Raw genomic sequence first — 27621 nt, 5'->3', positions numbered from 1 at the left:
TCCACAGATCTACCGACTGCCCTGTTCTCTTCTGTTGTTGTGCTTGTGTGCTTCCCTCTCTCCCCCTCGTCTACCGCTCCCTTCATTGCATGTTTTCATGTTCAATGTGTTAGCTCTTACTAAGTTAGCCTTGATTCAATGTGTTAGCCTCGATTCTGTATCAAACAATATATTTTAAAATCCATCCAAAAAAGGAATAAAAACAAATCTCCACTGTCGATATAATTGATTTGGAATGCTCCTGGAAGACCTCAAATCACCACAGGACAGACAAGAAGGGACCACACCAAACAGCCACTGGCATCATGGAGCTTCCCAATCATCGACCAGATAAACTGGTGATAAGGGGGGAATGAAAAAAAAAGAAAAAAAAAAAAAGAAAAAGAGGAGAGCAAGAGAGATGGAAAAGGAAGGTGTGGGAAGAGGAGTAGTAACATGTATTTAAAGTATCAATGTTGCCTGCCTTTCTGTACAGTTTATCCTAAATAAAGTCAAAATTGATATGAATATTCCTCCTCGTCTCACTCACCAAGTGTGATGCTTTCAAGATAAATCGGCAGCAGAAAGTGTGAGAGTATTGAGCCCTGCACACCACACACACCCCAGACGAGCAACTTATCGCTGCCTGACAGACTGCTCATCAGGACCAATGGATTGTCCCCTTTCGGATTCTGTTGTCCATCATCAACGTTGCTCCCAGGGAACATAGTGAGGGGAAAGAACCCTTCTGGGCTGACCACGTGCAGGCGAATAGAAGGAATTGTGGAGGTTGGGAGCCTTGGATTTGAACTGGAAATTGAGAATGCATGTCAGATAGTGATACAAAATATGCCGTCATTGAGCAAACATTTACACAATTTTTTAATTGACAACCAAATCAAGACAAAACTATTCATGATGGCAGCAGAAAATGGCATGCGCCACACAATAAATAATCTTTTACAACTGCCAATCAAAACACCAGAAATAAGAACGGCACTCAGTATAACACATACCTCCGTCAGGCTGAATAGTTAGAATTTAGTATCCCACTGATGGGCCGTATCTGGATCTGAGCCTGAACCAAAATATAATCAGCTTGTTTTGTCACCTACCCAACTCATCCACCAAGTTTCATCCAAATCCATCCACAACTTTTTGAGATATCATTCTGTGTTTCGTTTTAGCCTCATCTCTCAATGGTGAAGGATCAGTTAATAAATTAAAGATATATATATAATTATATATGTATCGGATCTGGGTTCGGATCTTCACCAAAATCGAATCAATCACTGCAATAATCTGAAACCAAAGAGATTGGTGTTTGAGGTTATTACAGAGAAGTGAGAATAGCAAATTGACGAAACGTGAGAAATAGCACTTGAGAAAACAAATACTTATGCGGTCACACCGGCGGAAGAGCGGAAGGAGCAGATCCAAGGACAGTGAGGAGACCACAGATGTTTTAACGAACACTTTGGCAAAGCCTCAGATTGCGAAGCACTTACCACCACTCCGATGTTGTCAAATAGTAACAAATCACAACCCACAAACATCGCACTATTCTCTCATCTATTAGCGCATCGCAGTGTGAAAGTACCGAACCAAAGGCAGATGGTACATGAGGCGAAGCCAAGGGTTGAACGAGCTCCTCAAAAGATTTTGGTGGTTAGAAATTGAAAAAGTTAACAGTGAGAAGTTGAAGCCATTACCACAACAACAAAACTATCCATGGTAAGTGCGAACAATCACAACTACAAAAAGTGTGGTTGAGGGATGAAGAGACATCTAAAAGTGGTTTCGCCCATGCTGTGTAAAATAATATACACTGCGCACACAATATATCAAAGAGTATGGTATCATGGAGTCAAATCCAGGCAGGATGCGATGGGAAAAAACGGCTCGCCCATCAAACGTGTACAAATTGATATGCTGAAAAGCTATTAGAGAATGAAGTCATAAGCCTTTAAAAGGCATACCTTTTATTATTGAGCATTTGCATAACTACCAAAACTGATACAGATGCCAGAATGCATCGCTAAAGTTCCAAATTGTACTTGTTCTTTTCTTCAACCAGCCGAGCACAATGATGGCTAAAGCAATGACAACAAGCGTTACGCCTAGGTCCCCCGTCGGTGAAGTGATGCGAGTTGACAAAGTGGAAGACGCAGAAAACATGCTATGATATGATATTTTGCTCACAAGGTTCAGACATACATGGAGGCGGCCATCTTGGATTTTGACGTGGCGACCAATTTTTAAACAGCGTTCTTGCTTGTGCCTAGATACACCCACACACCTGATTAGAAGTTGGTACTTCGCTTATTTTTCGAGATATTTCGCTCACAAGGTTCAGACATATATATGGTGGCGGCCATCTTGGATTTTGACGTGGCGACCCAATTTTCAATAGCGTTCTTTCTTATGCCTAGATACACCCACACACCAGATTAGAAGTTGGTACTTCGCTTATTTTTCAAGATATTCAGCTCACAAGGTTCAGACATACATGGCATCAGACATACATGGCGGCGGCCATCTTGGATTTGGACGTGGGTTGCACCCACACAACAAATTCGAATGCGGTCCTTCGCTTACGCACGCACGTCCACACGCACGCACGGACGGACGGACGGACACACAGACGGAGGGGAAAACCATAGTCCCCCTTTCGCTCCGCGGTGCGACGGGGGACAACAATGCTAACAGGAGGAAGCGACGTTGTCTCTGGTGGCATTGCATCAGTGGCACAGCCGTGCCCTCAGCCAATCAATAACGCTACCCCCACAGTTTTGTGCTGCATACAAACAAAGAATCTCCAGCAGGGTTTAACACAATACCTGTGCCCGCATGGGATTCTAAATGGGGTAGGGATGGAGTCAGCAAAAATGCAAATGGCATCTTCGGCATCGAATTGGAAGTTCAGACCAACAATTCACGTTTATTGCCACATCTGATGCGATTTAAATGCTTTAATGGCAGCGAGTTGCTCCATTTGAAACCGTGTTCGATATATGTAGTTTTTTTAATGCCAAGAGTCCGTAATAAAAAAATTGGATTGGTGTCAAACGCCAGTGATCAATTGCAAATTATAGTAGGATACATGCACAAAGCAAAGTACTTCGACACGATTTCCACATGACAATTGAACCACAATTTACCATGTCATACTATTAACGCAACCATCCACAATTATCCACTCCCATTGCCCCCGCCAAAAAAAAAAAAACACAACAGAAACAAATCAGGAAAAAAAAAAAAAAAAAAAAAAACATGCTGGGATCACATTCTAAACTAGAACAGCACTCAGTCGAGAGCATACCTCCGCCAGGTGAGCCGTTTCCGTTTTGTATCCCACTGATAGGTCGCATCTGGATCCAGACCTGAACCAAAATCTCATCAGCTTGTTCTTGTCACCTAACCAATTTATGCACCTAGTTTGGTCATAACTCGTCCATAACTTTTTGAGACATCCTGCTATATATCGTTTTTGGCCCTATCTCTCAATGGTGAAGAATAATTTAAATTCTTCTATCTGGAACCAGATCTTCACCAAAATTGAATCAATTCTTCCTTATCACACACACAACCTCTCCATCAAGTGTGTCCAAACCCGTCCACAACCTTTGAGATATCCTGCTATATATCATTTTTTTGTCCCATCTCCCAATGGTGAAGAATCATTTAAAAATTAAATAATTCACGTATCCGAATCTATATTCAGATCTTCACCAAAAACGAATGGATTCGTCCTTGTCATACTCACAACCTCTCCACCAAGTTTCGTCCAAAGCCGTCCACATCTTTTTGAGATATCCTGCTGTTTGCCGTTTTTGGCCCGATCTGGTGTAGAATCACTTAAAAAATTATACGAGCCGGATCCTAATCCAGATCTTCCCCAAAATCTAATCATTTCGTCCGTGTCACATACACTACCTCTCTGCCAAATTTCGGCTGAATCGTTGCACATCTTTTTGAGATATCTTGATCACAAACAGATAAATGAAAAATCACTCATAGAGCGACACTTGGCAAAAGAGAACAAAGTAGAATGGCACTCGGTAGAGCATCCTTTTGACCTCACAAATAATTGGTGGTTGAATTATGTGACCTGATATGTAAATAGTCTTCAAATTAAGTTAATCGGATGAAAATTGACAATTTTAGAAATTTTGTCAACGTTGACCTCAAAAATGGTTTCTGGTTGGTTTCAGTAAGCTGATATGCAAATCCTATTCAGATTTCAAGTGAATCGGATGAAAATGGAGGATTTTAGAAATTCGAGAAAGGTGGTTGACCTCAGGCTGATGTTGACCTTTTGGCATATGTTTATCTCAAAAATAGTTGGTGGTTGAATTCAGTTAGCTGATGTGAAAATGCTATTCAAATTTCAAGTCAATCGGATGAAAATTGAGGATTTTAGATAATTTGAAAAAAGTGGTTGACCTTTGGCCTATATTGAAAAGTTCACCTTTTGACCTCAAAAATATATAGGATTTTGTCAGACCACAAACTCGACCATTTGATGAAGTTTCGTGAAGATTGGTTTAAAATTTTGACCTGCATGCAAGTGAGCCTATGACAAACAAACGCACACAAACCGGAGTGATCAACATAATTGTTAAACAAAATTTTTTTTTGCCAAGTAACAAACAAACAGACAGACAGACAGCCAGGAGTGAAAACATAACCTCCATCCACCTTTGCTGGCAGAGGTAAAAATGTAATCAAACAAGGTAGGAATGACAACAATACAACAACACAATCCTTTTATGGATTCCCATCGCGACATATTGTGACAATGTTCCCATGTCAATCCCACAATAAAGAAAATACACAACTACAGCGAAGTCGATGGCGTCTCATCATGAATCCCCATGCTTGGAAATGCTATTTTGAGACTATGAGGGTTTCACTTGCTGATGTCCTACTTGGGGGGCAATTGGGATTATAATGACAGGGAGTGGCCTGGAACAGCTTTGGAGCACCGAGTATGCACCATCGTCATACTCGTACAACTTCCCCCATTATCACTGGTGACATCTACTCGAGGGCTTTACTTTACAGGCACCCTTCCATACTTAGGAAGCACCAAGTGCAAGTCTTGCTACTCTCCTAATCAAACCTTGACGATGGGTGCAAACAAAATGTTGAAGAACTGTCTACACATCTTCGCAAAGTGTATGACATCTTCACAAAGAAACAATCCAACAGCCAAACTGTGTACATTGAGCAGGTGAACATCATGAGGCTGTTTGCACGAGCTGAAAGGACAGGGGATTGGCATCTTCATCTATATGGCATCAAACAAATGCTGTCTACCTACATGCAGCTGGACACCTCACATATGCCAAATCGGGCCAACTGTACATTCAGCAAATGGAAAATCTTTCAATATAAAAAGAGGACCAGAAGAACGTCACGGAGTATGGGTTTTTCCATGACCACAAGAACTTCACAGAATATGGGGTTTTCACCATCCACAGAACCAACAAATTTGAGTGGTGTCTGGTCAGACATGACCATTGAACAGGTGCCGATAAAGCCATCCAGCAGACAAACACAAGGACGAGGCATCACAGAAAGTACAGTGGCTAGGTGGATCCAGGCACTTTCTTTGACTCTTCCACTGAGCAACACCTTGGAAGCCTTTGCAGATGTTCAACATGACAACGGAAAACCACAAGGAGCTTATACCAACAGTGACATTGAGCGATTCATTGAATGGGGACAAACACACGGGAACACACACACACGCACGCACGGGGACACACACACATGCACGGGGACACACACACACGCACGGGGACACACACACACACGCACGGGGACACACACACACACGCACGGGGACACACACACACACGCACGGGGACACACACACACACGCACGGGGACACACACACATGCACGGGGACACACACACATGCACGGGGACACACACACATGCACGGGGACACACACACAATTTGAATCAAGACAACCAAATGTACTCGCCTATTTGTCTGCATGGATATAATCATTGATGAATCGGTGAAATGTGATGATGCAATAAACGTGGGTACTGTTATAGATTGTCATTCCAAATCCTCCCCCATAGTTAAACAACAATAACATCAGCGTCATAGATTATGTATATCCGGGTCTTGCGATTACCCGTAGTGAATTGCGATATTCAAGATGGATGCTGCGTGGGCCCGTGTGGATGGATGATAATTACAGTCGGACTAATAAATCGTTATGTTCTTGGTTAATTATTAATGTAGGATTGCAATGCTTATGTATGTAGTATTATTATTAGTATTATTTTGCTTGTTGTATTAAGCGACAGACTTAGTTATGCTTCTGTGTTGTTACAAGCTGTACTGTTCTCGCTGAATAAAGCCTACGTTGTGTGACCTAACGAATCAAGCCTATTCCATTCACTCTTCGGCTTATCACAATTTATTCAGCGAGAACTTGAAGTTTCTCCCATCGCCACACAGGATCTCTGGAGCTCAGCCAGAGTGACCATCGGGTTCTTGGTCACCTCTCTTACCAAGGCCCTTCTCCCCCGATTGCTCAGTTTGGCCGGGCGGCCAGCTCTAGGAAGAGTCCTGGTTGTTCCAAACTTCTTCCATTTAAGAATTATGGAGGCCACTGTGCTCTTGGGATCCTTCAATGCAGCAGAGATTTTTTTGTAGGCTTCCCCAGATCTGTGCCTCGACACAATCCTGTCTCTGAGCTCTGCAGGCAGTTCCTTCGACCTCATGGCGTGGTTTATGCTCTGATAAGCATCGTCAGCTGTGAGACCTCATATAGACAGGTGTGTGCCTTTCCAAATCATGTCCAATCAATTGAATTTACCACAGGTGGACTCCAATCAAGGTGGAGAAACATCTCAAAGATGATCAAGAGAAATGAGAGGCACCTGAGCTAAATTTCAAGTGTCATAGCAAAGGGTATGAATACCTATGTCAATGTGATATTTCAGTTTTTTCTTTTTAATAAATTTTAAGTGCACTTACAAGTGCACTGATGGCTTGGGAATGAAATGGATCCCACAGCATGGGGATAGACCACTAAAAACAATAGACGACTGCCAATACCTACTGAGCTGCTATCAGAAACAGAAAAACTGATGAACATCATTTCTTGCAATTGCAAAGCTGGATGTATCCGTAGATGCGGATACTGACTAGCAGAGATTGCTTGTTCACCAATATATGGCTGTTTGAGAATTACATGTCAGAAATCGAACAACACATTGAAGATGAGTGAGGATCTGTGAAGCTGTAAAGTATCCCTACCCCTTAATATGGCACAAAGAACAAAGAAGGCAAACTTACGACATATTTCAATGACACGCACACATGGGATGTTTGGAGACTTTCAGTATGTTTCTCCCAGGTCATTTTCTCCAAACATAAGTTCTGTACTATTTGTGACACCCCCTTAACCTAAAAGTACCGGACCAAAAGGCATCTGTGTACTTTGGGATGAATACAAATGAGCATCCGATAAAAGGGAAAGAAAATCTCATCACGGATCAGTGTAAACTGCCCGCCATAGAATCTTTCCCCACGGCATTAATCAGCAGCTCGGTTATGTCGGTTTCTCTTAGTGATCACATCAAAAAGGTGGAAATGAATAAGCCATTTGTCAGGCAATAGCACACGACATAGATGAGGGGTTTCTCTGTTTATTTGTTGTGATAATGCTGCTGCAGATTATTTTAAAAATTAGATGAATTGTGAGTGTGCGGAGGCAAAGACCATCATGTGCAACATGCTCACAGTTGGTTCAAACTGGCGGCTCCCTTTGGTAGTTGGTTAAGGTACAAGTGAAAGGTGATTCCAGAGTGAAGGGTAAGCAATGGCTGCCTTTGAGACCCAGAATACTGAGCCTGAGAGGACATGGCAGGCGGCATGAAGATGGATCCAGCAGTGTGTTCCGCAGATCTTGGTACCAGGCAAATCATGGCCTGGCGGTACAGGTACCTCAAGGAATAGGGAACAAAGTGTTGAGGGCAATTACAATGAGTAATTAATCAAATATAATAATATACGGTATCAGATTCCACTTACTTTACCACAGATATCTACAGGGAACGGAAGAGGCTGGCATGGAGCACGTTTATATATATATTTAAAATAAAAAAAAACACACACGCGCACGCACGCACGCACGCACACGCACACGCACACGCACACACACACACACACACACACACACACACACACACACACACACACACACACACACACACACACACACACACACACACACACACACACACACAGTGAGGGGGACAAAAGGAGTCCCTCACTTGCTGGACACATGGACCGGGAAAAAGCCATTGAAACCACAAAGGCAGTATGTGCAATAAACCTCAGAAAGGCCCTCCTGGCTATGATTTCGGCATGAGAGTCCAGCAACAGGTAACCAGCCACCACACTCCCCCAGTTTGAGGATTCGTTAATGCTCTTTTGATGACAAACACCATCTCCTGTACCTATTGCAACAACCTTGAAAGGCTGTCCAGCTGAAGCGAGAGAAAGTGAGACAGACACTTGCTAAAACTTCTCTACCATTAATTATGCAAGCACACCCCAAAATAAAGAAATTAACAAATAAATCAGAGGAAATCACACACCCCCTCACCCCTAAAATTGTTTCAACTATCAATTAGACCCAGGCTCAAATAGAGCTGCAAGTAAATATTCGGGTCACAATTCTGCACGAGTATTATCCCACAATGTTGTGCGAGACAAACGTTGCTTGACGAGAAACGCCGCAACATTCTTCATATCGATGCGTCCATAAGGCAACTTTTCCACCAATGCCATCAGGTGCTCCAACGACGTTGTGGTGATCACTTCGGCACGCGTTGATTTACGTTGTCGAGGAAGGTTGTGGCTTGCGTCTTGCAAAGAGGGGGAAAACCTATTGTGTTGGTATTTATCAGCTTCCGCAAACTGCATTGTGGAACACGGGACCCTTGGCAGAAGGAAACTCGAAGAAACGGCTGAGGGAAACAAGATGCTTAGATGAGCTGCAAGGTAGCTTAGAGCTTTGTGAAGCAGGTATTCATTGACTGAGGTAGTTAAGCCCATTGTGCCATTTGCTGACAACATACTAAATGGTCTATGATTTAATTTTAACATACATGTCAGCTTGTACGTCATGACATACATGTCATGTGCGTCATTTTATATATAGTTTGTACATTTTCTGTGAATGTAAGTCTGATTTTGAATTTTTAAAATGCTAATTAAAAAAACAAAAATTTTGATTATTTTTTTCCTTAAAATTGAGATCGCATAAAAACTTGACCTATAACCACCTTTAGAGGCCATTTTTCCCCGCAAAGCAGGGGTTGGCCTTTTTCGGGAACCGTGGTTGTTGTTGTTTTTTGGTCCCCTTTTTGAAGCAATGTTTTATGGCCGGATGCCCTTCCTGACGCCAACCCTTTTTGCCGATTGAGCGAAATTAGATACATTTCTAAATTCAGCATGCAAAAAGCATATAAGAACCGTTGAGAAAACCTAGACCTCTGAAATGACGCAGACCAGTGTTATTGATTGCTATGCCTGAAGGCAGGGCCTTGGCTGCCACATAATACTCCACTCCCGCCCCATCCTGTACGTGACGGACTGAGGGAGGCCCAATGCCTCAAAGCAAGCCCTTGGCTTACGTATCATGACTGAAAAACTGGAGTCATCAAACCTTATCCGGTCTACACGATGGTAATTAAAGTTACCATGAAAACAAATTATGAATGTGGCAGAAATGAGAGTCCATGGTGGAAGTGGCAACTTGTGCACAAGATGGCCTCATTGGTGCTTGAAGAATAATGACAATACAGTTTCACGACATACAATGGCATATTACATCCAGCGATGATGAAACATCCTTACCGTTGTCTTGCCCTCCAATAATTGCAAGGCGAGCGGCAGCCAGCCGTGCTTCTTTCTTGTTCTTACCAGTCCCGGTAGCGAGAGACCTTCCATTAGCCTTCGCCTCCATGGTGAAACAGAAGCCTGGTACAATTTCTGTGAGGTTTCAAATGCAAAGAACATCGCAACTGTACATTTGAAACTCCTGGACTTTTTGTACTCGTACGAGCTGCACAGTGGAAGGAAGTGTAAGTTAACAGAAACTCAATGGACCATCTTTATGTTACTTTCCCAATGAAGCAAAAATTTAGATATCCACCACCAATGTTGATAAAATTTGTAATGGGCCCAAAACCGTTGGTGTATTACACACCGCGTACACGTACACCACAAAAGAAAACTAACTTTTCCCTGAAATTGAAAGTTTATTCTATGAATAGTCAAACAGGTTCTTTGTTCATATACCTGACAGTACTCACACACGTGTGCGCCACAATTCATGAGTTCAATCCATCCCTATATAGATAGGGACCACAGCTTTACTGTGAAATTTAAGGTAAATATTTCTAAAATGAGTCTTGTGAAATATCAGAGAAAGTGAGTACAATACAGTAACGTCATATGCTTCTATGATCCCTCGTCCAACAGTTTGAGGGTCACCATAGGGACAAGAAAAGCGGGTATCACGTGATGCCAGTCGGCACTGGCCCAAGATGAGAAATAGTCTGGCATGTCGGCATAATGCAATATTGACTCTTTACGGTCATACATAATCTCGAGCGGTTGGGAAAACAACCTACTCTGGAGGTCATTGGCAGAGTCCGCGTGAAGAAAAGTAACATTCGCCTCCCCGCACCACCAAATGACGTCACACACTGTAACTCGCCAAATATTAAACAACCATTCCTGGGAAGGCCTTTAGTTAGTCCTGCTTTTGGGATAATGTTGTTACTACGAGTCGTACACTACTATGCTGCTATGATGGACCATTGCGGTTTAAGATTTTTGGAGGTCCGGAAGTGGTCCGCTGTTGAGTTTAAACATGCGTCTAAAAGCCATGAATTTTCATACAGTCACATAATACTGCATACACATCCATAAAGGTTAACAATACGGTGTCGCATCATTACAAGCACTACAATGGCCCTTTACCACTTATTCCCACTTCCATTTACCTTCATTGTCAACCTCATTGAAAGATATCTCGAGTCCAAAGCGCTGTCCAAGATGGTACAAGGCAGACACAGCATGCATGGCTCCAGTGGTGACACTCTGCACCACATCTGCAGGAATCTCGCCGAGCTCACTGAAGCCAAGCAGTGTCCGAGGAACCTTTGGGAAATTCATTTTACCTGCAATGAGGAGGCCATGGTTATTTTTCATCAAAGAAAAAAGCGAAGTGTTAACAAAACTATAAAATATAATTTAACACAAATGTAGCAACAGATAAGCCTTTGCCCACATTAGATGTCAGCCCCATGTTACGTATGATCTGACTTAAAGGTCATCTGAAAAATTTAAGATCACATGAGAGAGATTGCGAGAGGAGAGAAAAAAAAAAAAGTGAAGAAAAACAAAAGCATAAAATGTTTCGAACTAGAGTTATGATCTGAAAAATGATTCGCAAAAGGCTCAAAACGTTTGACCTATTGAACCCAAAATTTTATCAGTTCATTGTGCATCATACTTCATACATCATACATTTGATAGGGTTCCACGCAAAGTATTGACATGGGCATTGAGGAAGTTAGGAGTGGAGGAATGGTTGATCAGAGTAGTGATGGCAATGTACAAAAGAGCACGCACAGCTGTAAGGACGAAGGACGGGAACAGTGGTGAGTTTGAGGTGAAGGTGGGAGTGCATCAGGGGTCGGTACTAAGTCCACTACTATTTGTAGCTGTGATGGAGGTGCTGGCTCAGACCGTAAAGGAGGGTTTACCGTGGGAGTTGTTGTATGCAGATGATCTGGTGTTCATTGCGGAAAGTATGGATGGACTGAAGGAAAAGATGAACAAGTGGAAGGAATGTATGGAGACAAAAGGTCTGAAGGTGAATATCGGAAAGACGAAGGTGATGGCAAGTGGTAAAGCATGTGGTGAGGTGGAAAGAACTGGGAAGTGGCCGTGTGCTGTGTGCAGGAAGGGTGTCGGAGTGAACTCCATTCAATGTACAATGTGTGCTGAGTGGGTTCATCAAAAATGTAGTGGTCTGAGAGGGTCATTAACCAGTGTGGCAGCTACATTCAAATGTAAGGTGTGCACAGAGGGAGCTGCAGATGGAGGAAATGTTGAGTTGGATCTTGGAGACGGCGTGAAGCTGGAAGGTGTGAAAACATTTTGCTACCTCGGAGACATGCTGAATGGAGAAGGTGGATCAGACTCGGCAACGGTTGCTCGAGTGAGATGTGCATGGAAGAAGTTTCGGGAACTGAGTGGCGTGCTGATGAGGAGAGTGTCGCTGAAGCTGAAGGGAAAGGTGTATGCTGCATGTGTGAGAAGTGTTATGATTTATGGGAGCGAGACATGGGTAATGAACGTAGAGCAGCAACGAAGGCTGGAAAGGGTGGAAATGCGAATGGTTCGATGGATGTGCGGAGTATCGTTGAGAGAGAGGAAGACAAATGATGAATTGCGAAAGATGATGGGAATATTGCCTGTGATTGATGCTGTGAAGAGGAACAGGTTGAGATGGTTTGGTCATGTATTGAGGAAGGATGAAAGTGACTGGTTGAGAAGAGTGATGGAAGTTAATGTAGAAGGAAGTAGAGGATGGGGAAGACCGAGAAAGACTTGGCTAAAGATGGTGGAAGAAGAAATGCGGGCAAGGGGGTTAACAAGGAGAGATGCAGAAAATAGGGCAAAATGGAGAAGATTGTCATGGGGACCGCAAGGCTAACCCCCGCTCTAGCAGGGAACATGGCCTTAAAATGCATGTTGTTGTTGTTGTTGTTGTATTGTGCATCATACTTGTACCAAGTTTGGTTAAAATCTCTTTCAGCGGTTCATGAGTTATCGCAGTAAAGAAAACCTGCTACACACGCACATGCATACACACAGCCCTGGAATCAAACTAGTGCTGTACCTAGATAAGACACTGAAACCTCTCCATAGCAGCTATGGCCTTCCTCAGATGTGGTGACCAAAACTGAATACAATATTCTCGATGAGATTTCACGAAATTCTTGTACGGTATTAACACGACCTCTTTTTATTTGGACTACGACCTAAAACAATGTTTGCTTTACCTATAGTTAGCTGACACTGTGATGTCTGCAGTGCTTATATCCCCCACCACCCATATCTAAAACAACCCCCCACCACCCATATCGAAAACAACCCCCCAGACTCTTCTACTGGGTCACACGCTCCAAGATTTCCCCTTGCATAATGTAATCCCTATGTTCACTATTCTTAACCATCTCTAGTGCCTTACATTTATATTAAACTACATCTGCCAATCTTTTATCCAATCTATGAAACTATCAAGACTTTCCTGAATCTGATAACTCACCCACCCACCTCCCCACCCTCTCCGCTATCTACCTTACCTCCAAGCTTTTGTGTCATTTGTAAATTTGGAAAGCGAACTCTTCACCCCATTATGGTAACCAAATCGTTGATGTAAATTATTAATAATAATGGTCCCAGTACTGATCCCTGAGGTACCCCACTACTTAATCCTCCCAGGCAGACACCCTCCCATGCACAGCCTTCCCATCCCATAATGACCCTCTCAGACCACTACATTTTTGATGAACCCACTCAGCGCACATTGTACACTGAATGGAGTTCACTCCGACACCCTTCCTACACACAGCACAGGGCCACTTCCCAGTTCTTTCCACCTCACCACATGCTTTACCACTTGCCATCACCTTCGTCTTTCCGATATTCACCTTCAGACCTTTTGTCTCCATACATTCCTTCCACGTGTTCATCTTTTCCTTCAGTCCATCCATACTTTCCGCAATCAACACCAGATCATCTGCATACAACAACTCCCACGGTAAACCCTCCTTTACGTTCTGAGCCAGCACCTCCATCACAGCTACAAATAGTAGTGGACTTAGTACCGACCCCTGATGCACTCCCACCTTCACCTCAAACTCACCACTGTTCCCGTCCTTCGTCCTTACAGCTGTGCGCGCTCTTTTGTACATTGCCATCACTACTCTGATCAACCATTCCTCCACTCCTAACTTCCTCAATGCCCATGTCAATACTTTGCGTGGAACCCGATCGAATGCTTTCTCCAGATCAACAAACCCAAGAAACAACTTCTTCCTCTTCTCCATGTACTTCTCCTGCAACTGCCTCACAATGAAAAGCGCGTCTGTCGTTCCTCTTCCTGGCATAAATCCAAACTGCATTTCGTCGATCTTCACTTTCTTCCTTATCCTCCTCTCCAACACCCTTTCCAATACCTTCATTCCATGCTCCAATAACTTTATCGCTCGGTACGAGCCACACTCCAGAGGGTCACCTTTCCCCTTGTATAGAGGGACGAGGGTACTCAGTTCCCAATCCACTGGAATGTGGCCTTCTTTCACCACCAGATTACAGATCTCTGTCATTCTCTTCACACCCCAACTTCCTGCTGCCTTCAACATATCTCCCACAACTCCCGTCGGCCCTCCCGCTTTTCTACCCTTCATTGCTTTTATCGCTTCCTCAACTTCCTTCTCAGTTATCTTCTCTGCCGGTCCTAAAACTGGGTTACTCTCTATGTTGCCATCCCATTCATTCTCTGTATTCAACAGCATTTCCATATATCTTTTCCATCTTCCTTTAATTCCATCTGGGTCGACAACGATTTGTCCCACTTCATCCTTCAAGCAGCTCACCCCCATCACATCACACCTCTCTTTCGCTATCTGCTTTGCAATCCTGAATACCGCTCTCTGACCCTTCTTGTTTCTCTCTGACCAGCCACTCCATAAGCCCTCACCATTTGTTTTCCAACTCTTCATTTATTTTATCACAAATATTGTGACACTGAAAACACGCATGTGCATGTAATCCTTCATTATTTTCTATTCCCTTTAAATCTCTCACATTCCATGGTTTCCCCTTTTCCCACAGTTCATCTTAATATGCTCTATTACTCTCTACTGGCAACGGTACCTGCTCTATGGGTGGGGCTTCAATTGGGAGGCCCAAATGAAAAGGCAAAATATCAGAAATTTAAGGCTTTTTTTTATTTTAAACGATTTATATAAACATCCCTTAAATCATATCACACGCAAATCATCTAAATCTAAACAATATTTGTAGAATTTCAAGAAAAGCCACATCACTGTTCATATCGGTTAATATTATTCCATCGTGTTTGGAAAAACTGGAAAATTGAAAAAATGGGAAAACAATATAGCCTATTTTACTCCAAGGGGTCCCAGGATTACCCACCCAAAATTTTGTTGCGATCGGTTCAGCCGTTTTTGCAGTACCTGGGAACAGACTGACGGACAGACAGACAGACAGACATTTGGTGAATTATACTAAGACTACCACTCTTCTGATTCCTGTACTTTTTTTTTTTCAATACAATACAGTATAGTATACTGTTTTGCTGAAAGGTGAGGCCGAAAACAAATGGACCCTGAATTATTTTGGAATTAACCATGTCATGGATCATGACATGTTGTTAACCAAGGTTAATTGCAACATTTCAAATAATTTGAATAAATAAATAAATAAACAAAAGTACATACTTATAAACAACTTGGCTGGCGGACTGGCGAACTTGGCTGGCGGACTGGCGAACTGGCTGGCGAACTTTGCCAGGATGCTCTCGATGTGTCATAAATTATTACCTCCACTACCAAAGGTGGACGGAAGTTGTGTTTCCACCCTCTGTCTCTGTTCTGTGAGCAGAATATTTCAAAAAGTTATGGATAGATTTGTACGAAATTTGGTGGACAGATTGGGTGTGTGACAAGGACGAATTGATTAGATTTTGGTTCAAGTCTGGATCCAAATTGGGCCTACCAGTGGAATACAAAATGTAAACTGTTCAGCTTGGTGGAGGTATGCGCTCTACTGAGTGCCGTTCTAGTCTTATAGATATCTCCATGCTGATTTATGTCGTTTTACAATTTATACCAAACTGCCAACTACAATATGATTACAGCACCACACATAAGTGTGTACAGTATACATGGGACCATCTGATCCATAAATCACCTCCAAAGTTTCCATTTCAGAAGAATAACTTTATTTTCTCCATTTTTTTCTTTCTTTCCTGCATCTGCAGGGAATCTATACATTTTGAAACCCTCTCTGATCGATTGCTGCATCTAATGGCAATCCTGTCATTTAAAAAAAAAATAATGATAAGCTATCGATAATTGATGTAAGCAAAATGGCACCCATGACCCATGTAACCAGAAATTTACGGGATGTGCCCACTGAACTGAATACACATATAATGCTCATTGGCATTTACAACATGCAAACACACAACACCGTCTTGGTTAGCACGATGATGCTGGGCGAAGGCATATGTACGTACGTGTCTGCATATTTAAAATTCATTTTCTCAGCAAGCATGAGTCTGATTGACACAAAATTTTGCACCATAGGAGCTCCTCTTCCTCCTGCATAACTTTTTCGTTATAATTATGACGTCATATGTGACGTGGCACAGATGCCATCTTGGAAAAACGTTGCACCTCTATATCTCCAAAACTGGTCAATGGGAAAAAAAATTGAAACGTGGCTTATTGTAAAGAACTCTGCATGCGGAATAAGTGTTGTTAACGATGACGTCATTGGTGCCTTAATTATGACGTCATAATTCGACAAGTACTATGCTTAGTCCGATCAGTTTGAAATTTATTGAGTGATCAACATAATTATATTGGAGAATGAAAATTCATGATGTCATCGGTCACGTGGTCTGGCAGGCATATTGGATCAAAGAAGAAAGAAAAACTCTTAAAACAGAAGAGTTTGCTCGCACCAAGTTGAAAGCACGGGTTAAGTATTCTATGAATATAATCTAGTTTTTGTTTTTTGTTGGCCTTATAGTCAGGCTGGTTAAAAAAAAATTCCTGTTTATCATGGCCGCCCACCCCATAAAAGTCGTCTGCCCCTAAAAAATCTTCTTTTTTTTTTTTTTTTTGCTCGCGAAGTCAGTAAAATCCGTTCACGCTCAGTGGAACAGGTTCGAATTTTGTATGTGCTCGCGTACTGTCTGAGCCAAGTTACATGTGCGTGACAGTTTGACAGAAAATGTCGTTCGTTGTTTGCCAAATTCGGCGAACGTCCAGTGTTCTAAAGGCCTGGGTTGGTGTCAAAGCGCCAGAAAATATCACTAGAGTCTAGACGAACTGTATTATGAGCTCGTGTCGGGAACGCTTGATGGTAAGAAATATAACCGTTTTAATGTACGTTGTTGTTGTTGTTGAATATTTAGTGTGTGCGGGTTTTCCCCCTCACTCGCCATTTACGTGGACCGCAAGGTTTTGCTTCTGATAAATGGGGTGTGCGCTTCCTTATTTTATTCATAAAGAATGGTGGGAAATGTTGGACTCTAGTTCTGTTCTAAACTAAAATCTGTCGATATATTTGTACTGGGATCCCAGATCTGTATTTATAGTTTTCATTCCCGGGTGGTTCAAAATTCCAAACCAAATCCAGACTTGGAAAAAACAGAATTTCAGTACAAAACACTGAATTTGATCTGAGACTGATGAATACTTGCAATTATTAGTTGTGAAAGGAAGTGTGTGAGTGTGTAGGGGGGGGGGGGGGGGGGGGGGGTGCTCATTTTTTCAATGTACAATTTTTCCCCACATTTTTGTTGTTTGAACCTTGATGTTTGTGGCTTGGCTGATAGGTAAACAGTATGGTAGACAATATACAAGTGTATTTTATAGTGATTTTTCTTTTTCAGGTGTAGTCTAGTAGGAAGACTAGGTCCCCCTGCACCCCCCGGAGATATACTTCTAATCAGTGTTTCTAGATTGGAAAAAATGTGTAGAAAATGACTAGCTATGGCCCCAAGCTGAAAAAATGTCCCACATACCATTTTTATGCAAATTACTGCTGCAAATTTTATGCAAAATTATGCAAATTTTATGCAAATTTTTGATGAGGAGTAGAGTTGAGGGGTCTTTGAGGGCTTCATCGAGGTGCTCTCGGTTGCAAGACTGGGTCATTCTGAGAAGCACAGCAGGGTCAGAGATCATGATGTTCTCCTCCTCAGTGAATCTCTCCATCAACAGCCTCTCCATTGCCTCACACACTGTTTTGAGGCAAAAGAGGGACTTTGCGTAGGCCTTTCCACTGAGAACACCTTTGAGAGATCCACTTGTTACTAGTTGTGCCTCAAAGAGAATCTCTGCATATCCAGAACCACGCATCTTGTGTCCAGTGAGCATCCCGATGTAGTTCATGGATGTGTGGAAGGGTCCAATCGTTACTACATGACTAGCAAATTCATTTGGCCAGCGCCAGATGATGGGAAGGGCTTTCATGCAGACACCCAGATCAAATGTATTCAGGACCCATCTCTGACCCACCTCAGCAGTTGCTGCCTCGGAACGCTTCAGTAGCTCACGAACAACTGCGTTGTCTGTGATCGGTTGGTGGATAGGCGTGCAGTAGTCGACTGTTGATTTGCTGGGTGGGGGAGAACCAGTTGCAGAGGTGAAACCCCCTAGCCCAGGCACAGGCTGCAGGCCATTGCCATGCCATGCAGGCACCAGGCACAGACCGATCACAGACAACGCAGTTGTTCGTGAGCTACTGAAGCGTTCCGAGGCAGCAACTGCTGAGGTGGGTCAGAGATGGGTCCTGAATACATTTGATCTGGGTGTCTGCATGAAAGCCCTTCCCATCATCTGGCGCTGGCCAAATGAATTTGCTAGTCATGTAGTAACGATTGGACCCTTCCACACATCCATGAACTACATCGGGATGCTCACTGGACACAAGATGCGTGGTTCTGGATATGCAGAGATTCTCTTTGAGGCACAACTAGTAACAAGTGGATCTCTCAAAGGTGTTCTCAGTGGAAAGGCCTACGCAAAGTCCCTCTTTTGCCTCAAAACAGTGTGAGGCAATGGAGAGGCTGTTGATGGAGAGATTCACTGAGGAGGAGAACATCATGATCTCTGACCCTGCTGTGCTTCTCAGAATGACCCAGTCTTGCAACCGAGAGCACCTCGATGAAGCCCTCAAAGACCCCTCAACTCTACTCCTCATCAAAAATTTGCATAAAATTTGCATAATTTTGCATAAAATTTGCAGCAGTAGTTTGCATAAAAATGGTATGTGGGACATTTTTTCAGCTTGGGGCCATAGCTAGTCATTTTCTACACATTTTTTCCAATCTAGAAACACTGATTAGAAGTATATCTCCGGGGGGTGCAGGGGGACCTAGTCTTCCTACTAGACTAGTGTACCAATTGAGGACACCAATGGAGTGGTAAACATCTCAGTGGGAGATAAAAAGACTATGACCCATGTTGCAGCTAGAGATTCAACATTGGCAGATGTCATTAATACCCTTGGAAATTTCATTGAGTTCGTTATTACTGTCCTGGATCAGCCAAACCAACAGAAGACCAATGAACATAATGCTTTCGATATGTATAAATGCTAAGGCAATAGCTGCTGATAGATACATGTATGGCAACCGGACATTATTCTTAAAAGCCGAAGTTTTGGTCTACCATTGTTATATGTATCAGCAAATATTAAAAGTAAACAGAACTCGATGTGACAGTGGTTTCTTTATTTGAATCGTATCAGTGCGTACTTACGAAGGTTTACTAGTTTAGAAATCATAACATGATTCATCATGTATGTCCGATCAAGTATATTTAAGAAAAAAACATTGTGCGTTGAATAACCCATTAAAATTTCACTCTGAAAAAAAACAAACAAAAAAAACCCCTCCCTCTACCCACTTTTTTTGAAAAAAAGTGATAAACAGGAATTTTTTTTAAACCAGCCTTATGGGGACTCTGGTACACGTTAACTCCTTGAAGGTTTCGCATTTCTCCGATGCAGACCACCAACTCAATAACCTTACCCAATCCCAAGCTCCCAAATCAATTCTGATACCCTCAAACTTTGCACTTCAAAAATCTAACAACCTTACACCACTATCCCAACCTTTGGGATAAATGGATCCAATTAATGAACTAATCCCACAGGAGCCAACGGTCATCCATTTCACGAGATATTTTCGCCACCTTCGGTTATTTGGTTAAAAAAAAAAAATTCGCCCGTTAACTTTGCTCTTCGTGCCCAAGTGAAATAATGTTCTTACCAAGTGAAATCAAAAATTGCCCTGTCTTTTTTTTTTCATATGGCCTTAAACATCATTTTCCGACCAGGCCTCAGGCGAGGCCTTCCGAACGAGGTATGGTACAGATATAAATTGAAGATAAAGGTGAGCTATGTAAGGCGAACATTCTCCGGTTCCTCACACGCACAATCACAAGATGTATATTATATAGAACACTTTATCAGCACGTGAACCCCGCTGTTGAAATTACTTCAGTAACTAACCTTCACCCAACGCCATCTTCTTCATACGCGCCTTCTTCTTCTTCTTATGCGCCGACACGTTTCAAATTTCAATGCCAACTTTAATCTTATTATTATTTTCTTCTTCCAAAACCAACTGCCGTCGTCTTCGAACTTTTAATCTGACTTAATTTTTTTTTTTTTACCAATTAATCACACAGGAGCCAACGGTCATCAATTTCACGACATCTTTTCGCCATCTTCGGTCGCCATTTTGTTTTAAAAATAACATTTCGCTACTTATTGTCAAAAAGAGCCCGGTAACCTTGCTCTTCGTGCCCAAGTGAAATAATGGTCTTACCAAGTGAAATAAAAAATTGCCCTGTCTTTTTTCGTATAGCCTTACGCACCATTTTCCGACCAGGCTAAGGCCTCAGGCGTGGTCTGGTACAGATGTAAATTGGGGATAAAGGAGAGATATCTACGGCGACCATTCTCCGGTTTCTCACACGCACAATCACAAGATGTATATTAATATTATATAGAACAATTTATCAGCACATGAACCCCGCTGTTGCAATTATTTTAGTAACCAACCGTCGCTCAACGCCATCTTCCTCATATGCCTATGCCAGTATGCCTCCTCCTCTTCTTCTTCTTCTTCTACTCTCCTTCCTCTTCTCCTTCCTCTTCTCCTTCCTCTTTCCTGCTTCCTCTTCTTCCGCTTTCCTTCCTCTTTTCTTCTTCCTCTTCTTCCTCTTTTTCTTCTTCAGCTTCTCCTACCTCTTCTTCCTCTTCTTCCTCTTTTCTTTTTCTTTTGTGCCTACACGCTTCAAATTTCAATACCAGCTTTCTTCTTCTTCTTCTTCCAAAATTAACGGTCGGCGTCTTCTAACTTTGAATCTGACTTCAAATTTTTTTTTTTTAACTGCCACGACAGTAGTCGGGAAATGGGGGTTCTATAACACACCCAATTTTACATTGAAGTGAATGGGGAAAAATTAGAAAAACTATTTGACCAACACCCCATAACCCTTAAAACATCCGTCTCCCTTTCCCATCTAAACCATCAACAAAGGTTATATTGTGGCGGGCACAAGGGTCAATAATTCCGCGCACCAGTGGGTGGCGCGAGCGTCCAGGCGGGGAACTGAAATACATGCCCCGCCTTTCGGCCGATCGGCCACGCCCGGGGGCAAGGCGTGGCCTCGGGACATATATGCGGGCTCTAAGCTCGAGCCCGCCCAGTGCTGATATGCGAGCTTGTAATAAAGACTCTTGTTTGTATCCACGCGTTGTGGCCTACCTCTCTGGCAATCGAGTCGTGTGTGCACAGCACCACACTGGTGACCCAGATTGGTTCAGCCGTTGCTGACCCCCGAACGCGCCATGGCTACCAACGCCGTCGCAATCAAACTCCCAGAGTTTTGGGAAGCGCAAGCCAACGTTTGGTTTGTGCAGGCCGAAGATCAATTCCAACTCCGGGGCATCACGGCGGACGAGACCAGGTACTACCACGTGGTCGCCACCCTCGGGCCCGGCACTGCCGCCCGCGTCGTGTCCATCCTTCGGCGCCCGCCGGGCGACCACAAGTACGAGGCACTCAAACGTCTCCTCCTCGCCACGTTCGGGCTCACGGAGGTCGAACGTGCCGACCGCCTCCTGGACCTTCCCGCCCTCGGCGACACACGACCATCCGTCCGGATGGATTTCATGCTGTCCCTGCTTGGAGACCAGCGCCTGGATTTCTTATTCCGAGCACTTTTCCTACACCAGCTACCTGTACAGGTGCGCCTCGCGCTGGGCGGTTCCAAAATAACGGAACCCCGCGCCCTGGCTGGAGAGGCCGACAAGTATTTCGCGGCCTGCGACACGCGGTCGGTGTACGGTGCTGCCGTAGTGGATCCCGGCGCGGCGGCTACAGCGCCCCCTGCTTCCCTCGTGGCCGCTGCTACGCCCCGCCCACTAACGCCGCCGCCACCACCACCGCCGCCACCACCACCGCCGCCGGCACGGCCGCCGCGGGGGCCACCACCGCAAACCTGGTGCTACTACCATGCCAGGTTCGGCCGCAAGGCTAAAACGTGCCGCCCGCCGTGTTCTTTTGACGGGTCGAGAAACGACCGGGCTGGCGCTCACTTGCGGCCATGAGCGTCGGCCATTCTGGCAGCCTCCTGTTCATCACGGACACCTTGTCCGGGCACCGTTTTCTTTGCGACACGGGAGCGCAGGTAAGCGTCCTCCCTGCCTCCGTGTCCGACAAGCAAGCCGTGGGCCGGGGCCCCGCTTTGCTTGCCGCCAACGGTACACCCATCCGCACATTCGGGAAGCGTTGCCTCTCACGGTGGTTCGGAGGGCAGCGCTTTCAATGGTCGTTCGTCACCGCCAGCGTGCCAATGGCCCTGCTCGGCGCGGACTTCCTATGTGCGCATGGGCTGTTGGTCGACGTTAAGCGCAGACGTCTCGTCCAGGCCGAAACCTTCAGCTCGCTCGCTTGTTCGCTGAGCGGCTCATGGAGCAGCTCGCTGAGCGGCTCACCGAGCGGCTTGCCAAGCGGCTTGCTGAAAGGTTCCGTCCCGGCGAGGTTAGTCTGAACGCTTCTGGCAGCGGACGAGATTACCCGCCTCCTCGCCAGTTTCCCGGCCCTCACGCGGCCCACCTTTTCAGCGGTGGCCGTCAAACAAGGGGTGGAGCACCATATCCCCACGGTCGGGCCGCCGGTCTATGCCCGGGCACGCCGCCTCGACCACACGAAGCTCGCCGTGGCGAAAGCGGAGTTCGCCACGCTGGAACGGCTGGGTATAGTACGGTGCTCCAACAGCGCTTCGGCCTCTCCTCTACACATTGTGCCGAAGCCCGGCGGCAGTTGGCGGCCGTGCGGTGACTACCGCCGGCTCAATGATGCCACCACCCCCGACCGCTACCCGGTCCCGCATATTCAGGACTTTTCCGCTCGGTTGGCAAACACGACCGTGTTCTCCAAGGTGGACCTCATCCGAGGCTACCACCAGGTCCCCATACAACCGGACGATGTCCCAAAGATGGCCGTCATCACCCCTTTCGGCCTCTTTGAGTTCCTGCGGATGCCTTTTGGGTTGAAGAATGCGGCCCAGGCGTTCCAGCGGCTCATGGACAGCATCTTGCGCGACTTACCTTTCATCTATGTCTACCTGGACGACATCCTAGTCGTGAGCGCGTCCCGGGAGGAGCACCTGCTCCACCTCCGCACGCTTTTCGAACGCCTGGGCCAGCATGGCCTGATCATCAACCCCACAAAGTGCCGCTTCGGCGTCGCCGCCATCGACTTCTTGGGGCACCGCATCACCAGGCACGGGGCCGTCCCTTTGCCGGCCAAGGTGGAGGCCGTCAAGAGTTTTCCGCGCCCCCGCACGATCAAGGGGCTCCAGGAATTCCTGGGCATGGTCAATTTTTACCACCGCTTCGTGCCCCGCGTCGCCCAGCTCCTCCGCCCCCTGCACGAGGCCCTCCGGGGGAAGCCGGGCAAAGGTGACATCGCCTGGTCGGAGCCGATGGCCGCGGCGTTTGCGGGCGCAAAGCTGGCCTTGGCCAACGCCACAATGCTGGCGCACCCGGCGCCCGATGCACCGATCGCCCTCACCACCGACGCGTCGGACTACGCGGTGGGCACGGTGCACGAGCAGTGGGTGCATGGTGCTTGGCAGCCCCTGGCGTTTTTTAGCCGGCAGCCTCGCCCGTACGAACGCCGCTACAGCACCTTCGACCGCGAGCTGCTCGGGCTCCACCTGGCGATCTGACACTTCCGCCATCTGCTCGAGGGCCGCCCGTTCACGGCTTTCGTTGACCACAAGCCCCTTGTGTTCGCGATGGCCAAGGTCGCCGAGCCATGGTCGGCCCGGCAGCAACGTCACCTCTCTGCCGTGTCCGAGTACACGACGGACATCCATCACGTCACGGGTAAAGACAACCCAGTGGCGGATTGCCTTTCCCGGTCCGTCGCGCACGCGGTCCACCTTGGGATCGACTATGCCCGGATGGCGGAGGACCAGACCGCCGACCCCGGCATCCAGGCCTTGCGGACCGCCATCACGGGCCTCCGCGTCACCGAGGTGCCGTTCGACGTCGCGGGCGCGGCCCTCCTGTGCGACGTCTCCCTCGGACGGCCTCGCCCCATCGTGCCCGCTGGCTGGCAGCGCCCGGTTTTCGACGCCATCCACGGCCTGTCCCACCCGGGCACGAAGGCCTCCCAGAAGCTCGTCGTGGCGAAGTTCGTCTGGCATGACCTCAGGAAGGACGTCCGCGACTGGGCCAGGACGTGCCTCGTGTGCCAGCGCGCAAAGGTCCACTGCCACACCCAGGCCCCGTTGGCCCCGTTTACGGTGCCTGAGCGTTGGTTCGACCATGTCCACGTCGACTTGGTGGGACCTCTGCCCCCCTCGCGGGGGTTCACCCACCTCCTCACCATGGTGGACTGCACCACACGGTGGCCGGAGGCCGTGCCATTGGCGGCGACGTCTGCGGCTGATGTGGCGCAAGCCTTCATCACCACGTGGGTTGCCCGGTTCGGTGCCCCCTCGGACATCTCGTCCGACCACGGCCCCCAGTTCACCTCGGAGCTCTGGGGAACGGTGGCGCAAGGGCTCGGCGTCAAACTGCACCGCACCACGGCCTACCACCCTCAGGCTAACGACCTGTGCGAGCGCTTTCATCGCTCGATGAAGGCCGCGCTCCGGCCAGCCTCCGCGATGGCAGCTGGGCCGACATGCTCCCCTGGGTCCTGCTGGGCCTCAGGACGGCGCCCAAGGATGACCTGCGTGCGTCCTCGGCGGAGCTGGTCTTCGGACAACCTCTGCGGGTACCGGGCGAATTTATCCCTGACTCCACGGCTCCTTGGTCCGCGGCGCAACAGCGCTCCACCCTGCAGGAGACCGCCCGTAGGTTCGCCCCGATGCCGACGGCACACCACGGTTGCCCATCCTCCCACGTCGCCCCGGAGCTTCGCACGGCGGAGTACGTTTTCGTCCGGCACGACGCCCACTGGGCACCGGTACGGCCCCCATACGACGGGCCCTTCCGCGTGCTGGAGACCGGGGACAAACATTTCACCGTGGATATCGGCGGTGCCCCGGATCGTATCTCCGTGGACCGCCTCAAGCCGGCCCACCTCGATCTGGACCACCCCCCGCAAGCAGCTCTGCCTCCGCGTCGAGGCCACCCCCCGGCGGTCAGACCCCCAGCACCCCCCAACCCCGCCGTCCCGCTACCCCCCAGCCCTGCACGCATCGCCAGGGGTTGTTTCGGCCGGGTCATCCGGCTTCCCCGCAAGCTCACCCTTCAGGTGCGCGGGAATTCTGGGGGGCGCGTGTGGCGGGCACAAGAGTCAATAATTCCGCGCACCAGTGGGTGGCGCGAGCGTCCAGGCGGGGAACTGAAATACATGCCCCGCCGTTCGGCCGATCGGCTACGCCCGGGGGCAAGGCATGGCCTCGGGACATATATGCGGGCTCTAAGCTCGAGCCCGCCCAGTGCTGATATGCGAGCTTGTAATAAAGACTCTTGTTTGTATCCACGCGTTGTGGCCCACCTCTCTGGCAATCGAGTCGTGTGTGCACAGCACCACAATATCCTCAATAGACCCCCAAACCCTTTGTTGATATTAAAACACACCCAATTTTACATTTAAGTGAATGGGAAAAAGGGAAAAACTATTTCTAAAACACCCCCTTAACCCTTAAAAATTACTAGTGAGACATAGTGAGAGTGTGAGATTTGTCAGGATTGAAAGACATGTTGCACATGTTTGACCAGTCTGTGATTTTGTCCAGGTCTGCAGAGATAGTCCGGTTCACAATGTTAACAAATATAATTTCGTTCAAATATTTGGGAGATTAGCAAACATGTACATTTTTGGAATCATCAGAGCATGGAGAATCCGAAAATCGATGTTGGCATTTGCACAGACACCTGGATGGCCGCCATTTTGGATTTTCAAAATGGCCACCATAAAATACATATTTTGCGCTATCTCGGCTTCTAGTCAACCTAGAAACTTAATTAAATATGCTAATCCTATGTTTTCTGGGTCAAGGAATCCAATAAAGGCCTCAAAATAGTGCTCAGGATTATAGAAAAGCAACAAACAAAGGTAATTGAAAACCATTAACTTTATATTTGTGATATAACTGTATTACATATGTACTACATGATATTGCAAGTCCTTTGAAGTTATAGCCGGCGAAGCCGGTGTTGTAAATGAATGCGTATTATGTTGAAAAGCCAGATTTTGCTGGATCCTTTGAGAATTTCGAAGCTTTGACGCACCAAATCGCTCCATGGAGGCCGCCATCTTGCGGATGCGGAAGTATGCATAAACAATTGCGAAAAAGTTCAATAGGAGTTTGTTTCACCCGTCTTTGTTTGATTCACATTCTTATGCACCTCTAATTTGTAATTATTTAAGACCAACCTCGGTCCCCGGGCCCGCACGGGCCCTGGTTATCTTCAACGAAACTCTTCACCAAACACCGGAACGAATGAGATTCGAGCATTTGAAGAAATATTTTTTTAAAGCTTATTACCGCTTTTCGGAGGCGGAAAACGGGTTGTTAGGGTTAGTTGTTTGGCTTAGCCAGCTCATTGCGGCTTTGCAGTGGGGTCATATTAGCCGACGAAGCCGGTGTTGTGAATGAACGCGTACGTATTATGTTGAAAAACCAGATTTTGCTGGATCCTTTAAGAATTCTAAGCTTTGACGCACCAAATCACTCAATGGAGGCTGCCATCTTCAATCTTGCAGATGCGGAAGTATGCATAAAAAAATTGCGAAAAAGTTAAATAGGAGTTTGTTTCACCGGTCTTTTTTTGATTCACAATCTTATGCACCTCAAATTTGTAATTAAAATACTTGAAGACCAACCTCGTTCCCCGGGCCCACATGGGCCCTGGTTATCTTCAACGAAAATCGTCACCAAACACCGGAACCAATGAGATTTGAGCATTTGAAAAAATATTTCAAAAACCATATCGCTCCATGGAGGCCGCCATGTTGCGGATGCGGAAGCCTGCATAAAAATTTGAGAAAATGTTCAATTGGAGTTTGTTTCACCCGTCATTTTTTGATTCACAATCTTATGCACCTCTAATTTGTAATTAAAATACTTTAATACCAACCTCGTTCCCCGGGCCCACACGGGCCTGGTTATCTTCAACGAAAATCGTCACCAATTACCGGAACCAATGAGATTCGAGCATTTGAAAAAATATTTCAAAAAAGCTTTTTACCACATTTCGGACGCTGAAAACG

At 46.1% G+C, this 27621-nt stretch overlaps 2 protein-coding genes across 5 annotated transcripts in view; one reads left to right on the top strand and one right to left on the bottom strand.

The window, feature by feature from the left end:
• LOC137431483 (adenosine deaminase domain-containing protein 1-like) overlaps nucleotides 1-20420 on the bottom strand; it is a 152327-nt gene extending 131907 nt beyond the window's left edge. For 2 of the 3 annotated variants that reach the window (XM_078782237.1, XM_078782238.1), the window contains exons 1-7: nucleotides 20382-20416; nucleotides 11033-11209; nucleotides 9879-10013; nucleotides 8735-8986; nucleotides 8350-8503; nucleotides 7755-7958; nucleotides 530-789 (exon numbers count right to left, since the gene is read on the bottom strand). In XM_078782237.1, the coding sequence (XP_078638363.1) occupies nucleotides 530-789; nucleotides 7755-7958; nucleotides 8350-8503; nucleotides 8735-8986; nucleotides 9879-10013; nucleotides 11033-11209; nucleotides 20382-20406 (1207 nt within the window). In that variant the 5' untranslated portion in view covers nucleotides 20407-20416. Of the gene's footprint in view, nucleotides 1-529; nucleotides 790-7754; nucleotides 7959-8349; nucleotides 8504-8734; nucleotides 8987-9878; nucleotides 10014-11032; nucleotides 11210-20381 lie in introns of all 3 variants that reach the window. The other variant, XM_068122843.2, reaches the window with a different exon arrangement.
• CFAP91 (cilia and flagella associated protein 91) overlaps nucleotides 17067-27621 on the top strand; it is an 87041-nt gene continuing 76486 nt past the window's right edge. Inside the window, exon 1 of one of the 2 annotated variants that reach the window (XM_078782235.1) lies at nucleotides 17067-17222. The gene's annotated coding sequence lies outside the window, so the exon portion shown is untranslated. The remainder of the gene's footprint in view (nucleotides 17223-27621) is intronic. The other variant, XM_068122838.2, reaches the window with a different exon arrangement.

Source organism: Myxine glutinosa, chromosome 7 (genome assembly GCF_964187855.1).
Source record: "Myxine glutinosa chromosome 7, kmMyxGlut1.1, whole genome shotgun sequence".
Classification (NCBI taxonomy): Eukaryota; Metazoa; Chordata; class Myxini; order Myxiniformes; family Myxinidae; genus Myxine; species Myxine glutinosa.
This window is presented reverse-complemented; position numbering and strand designations above follow the sequence as displayed.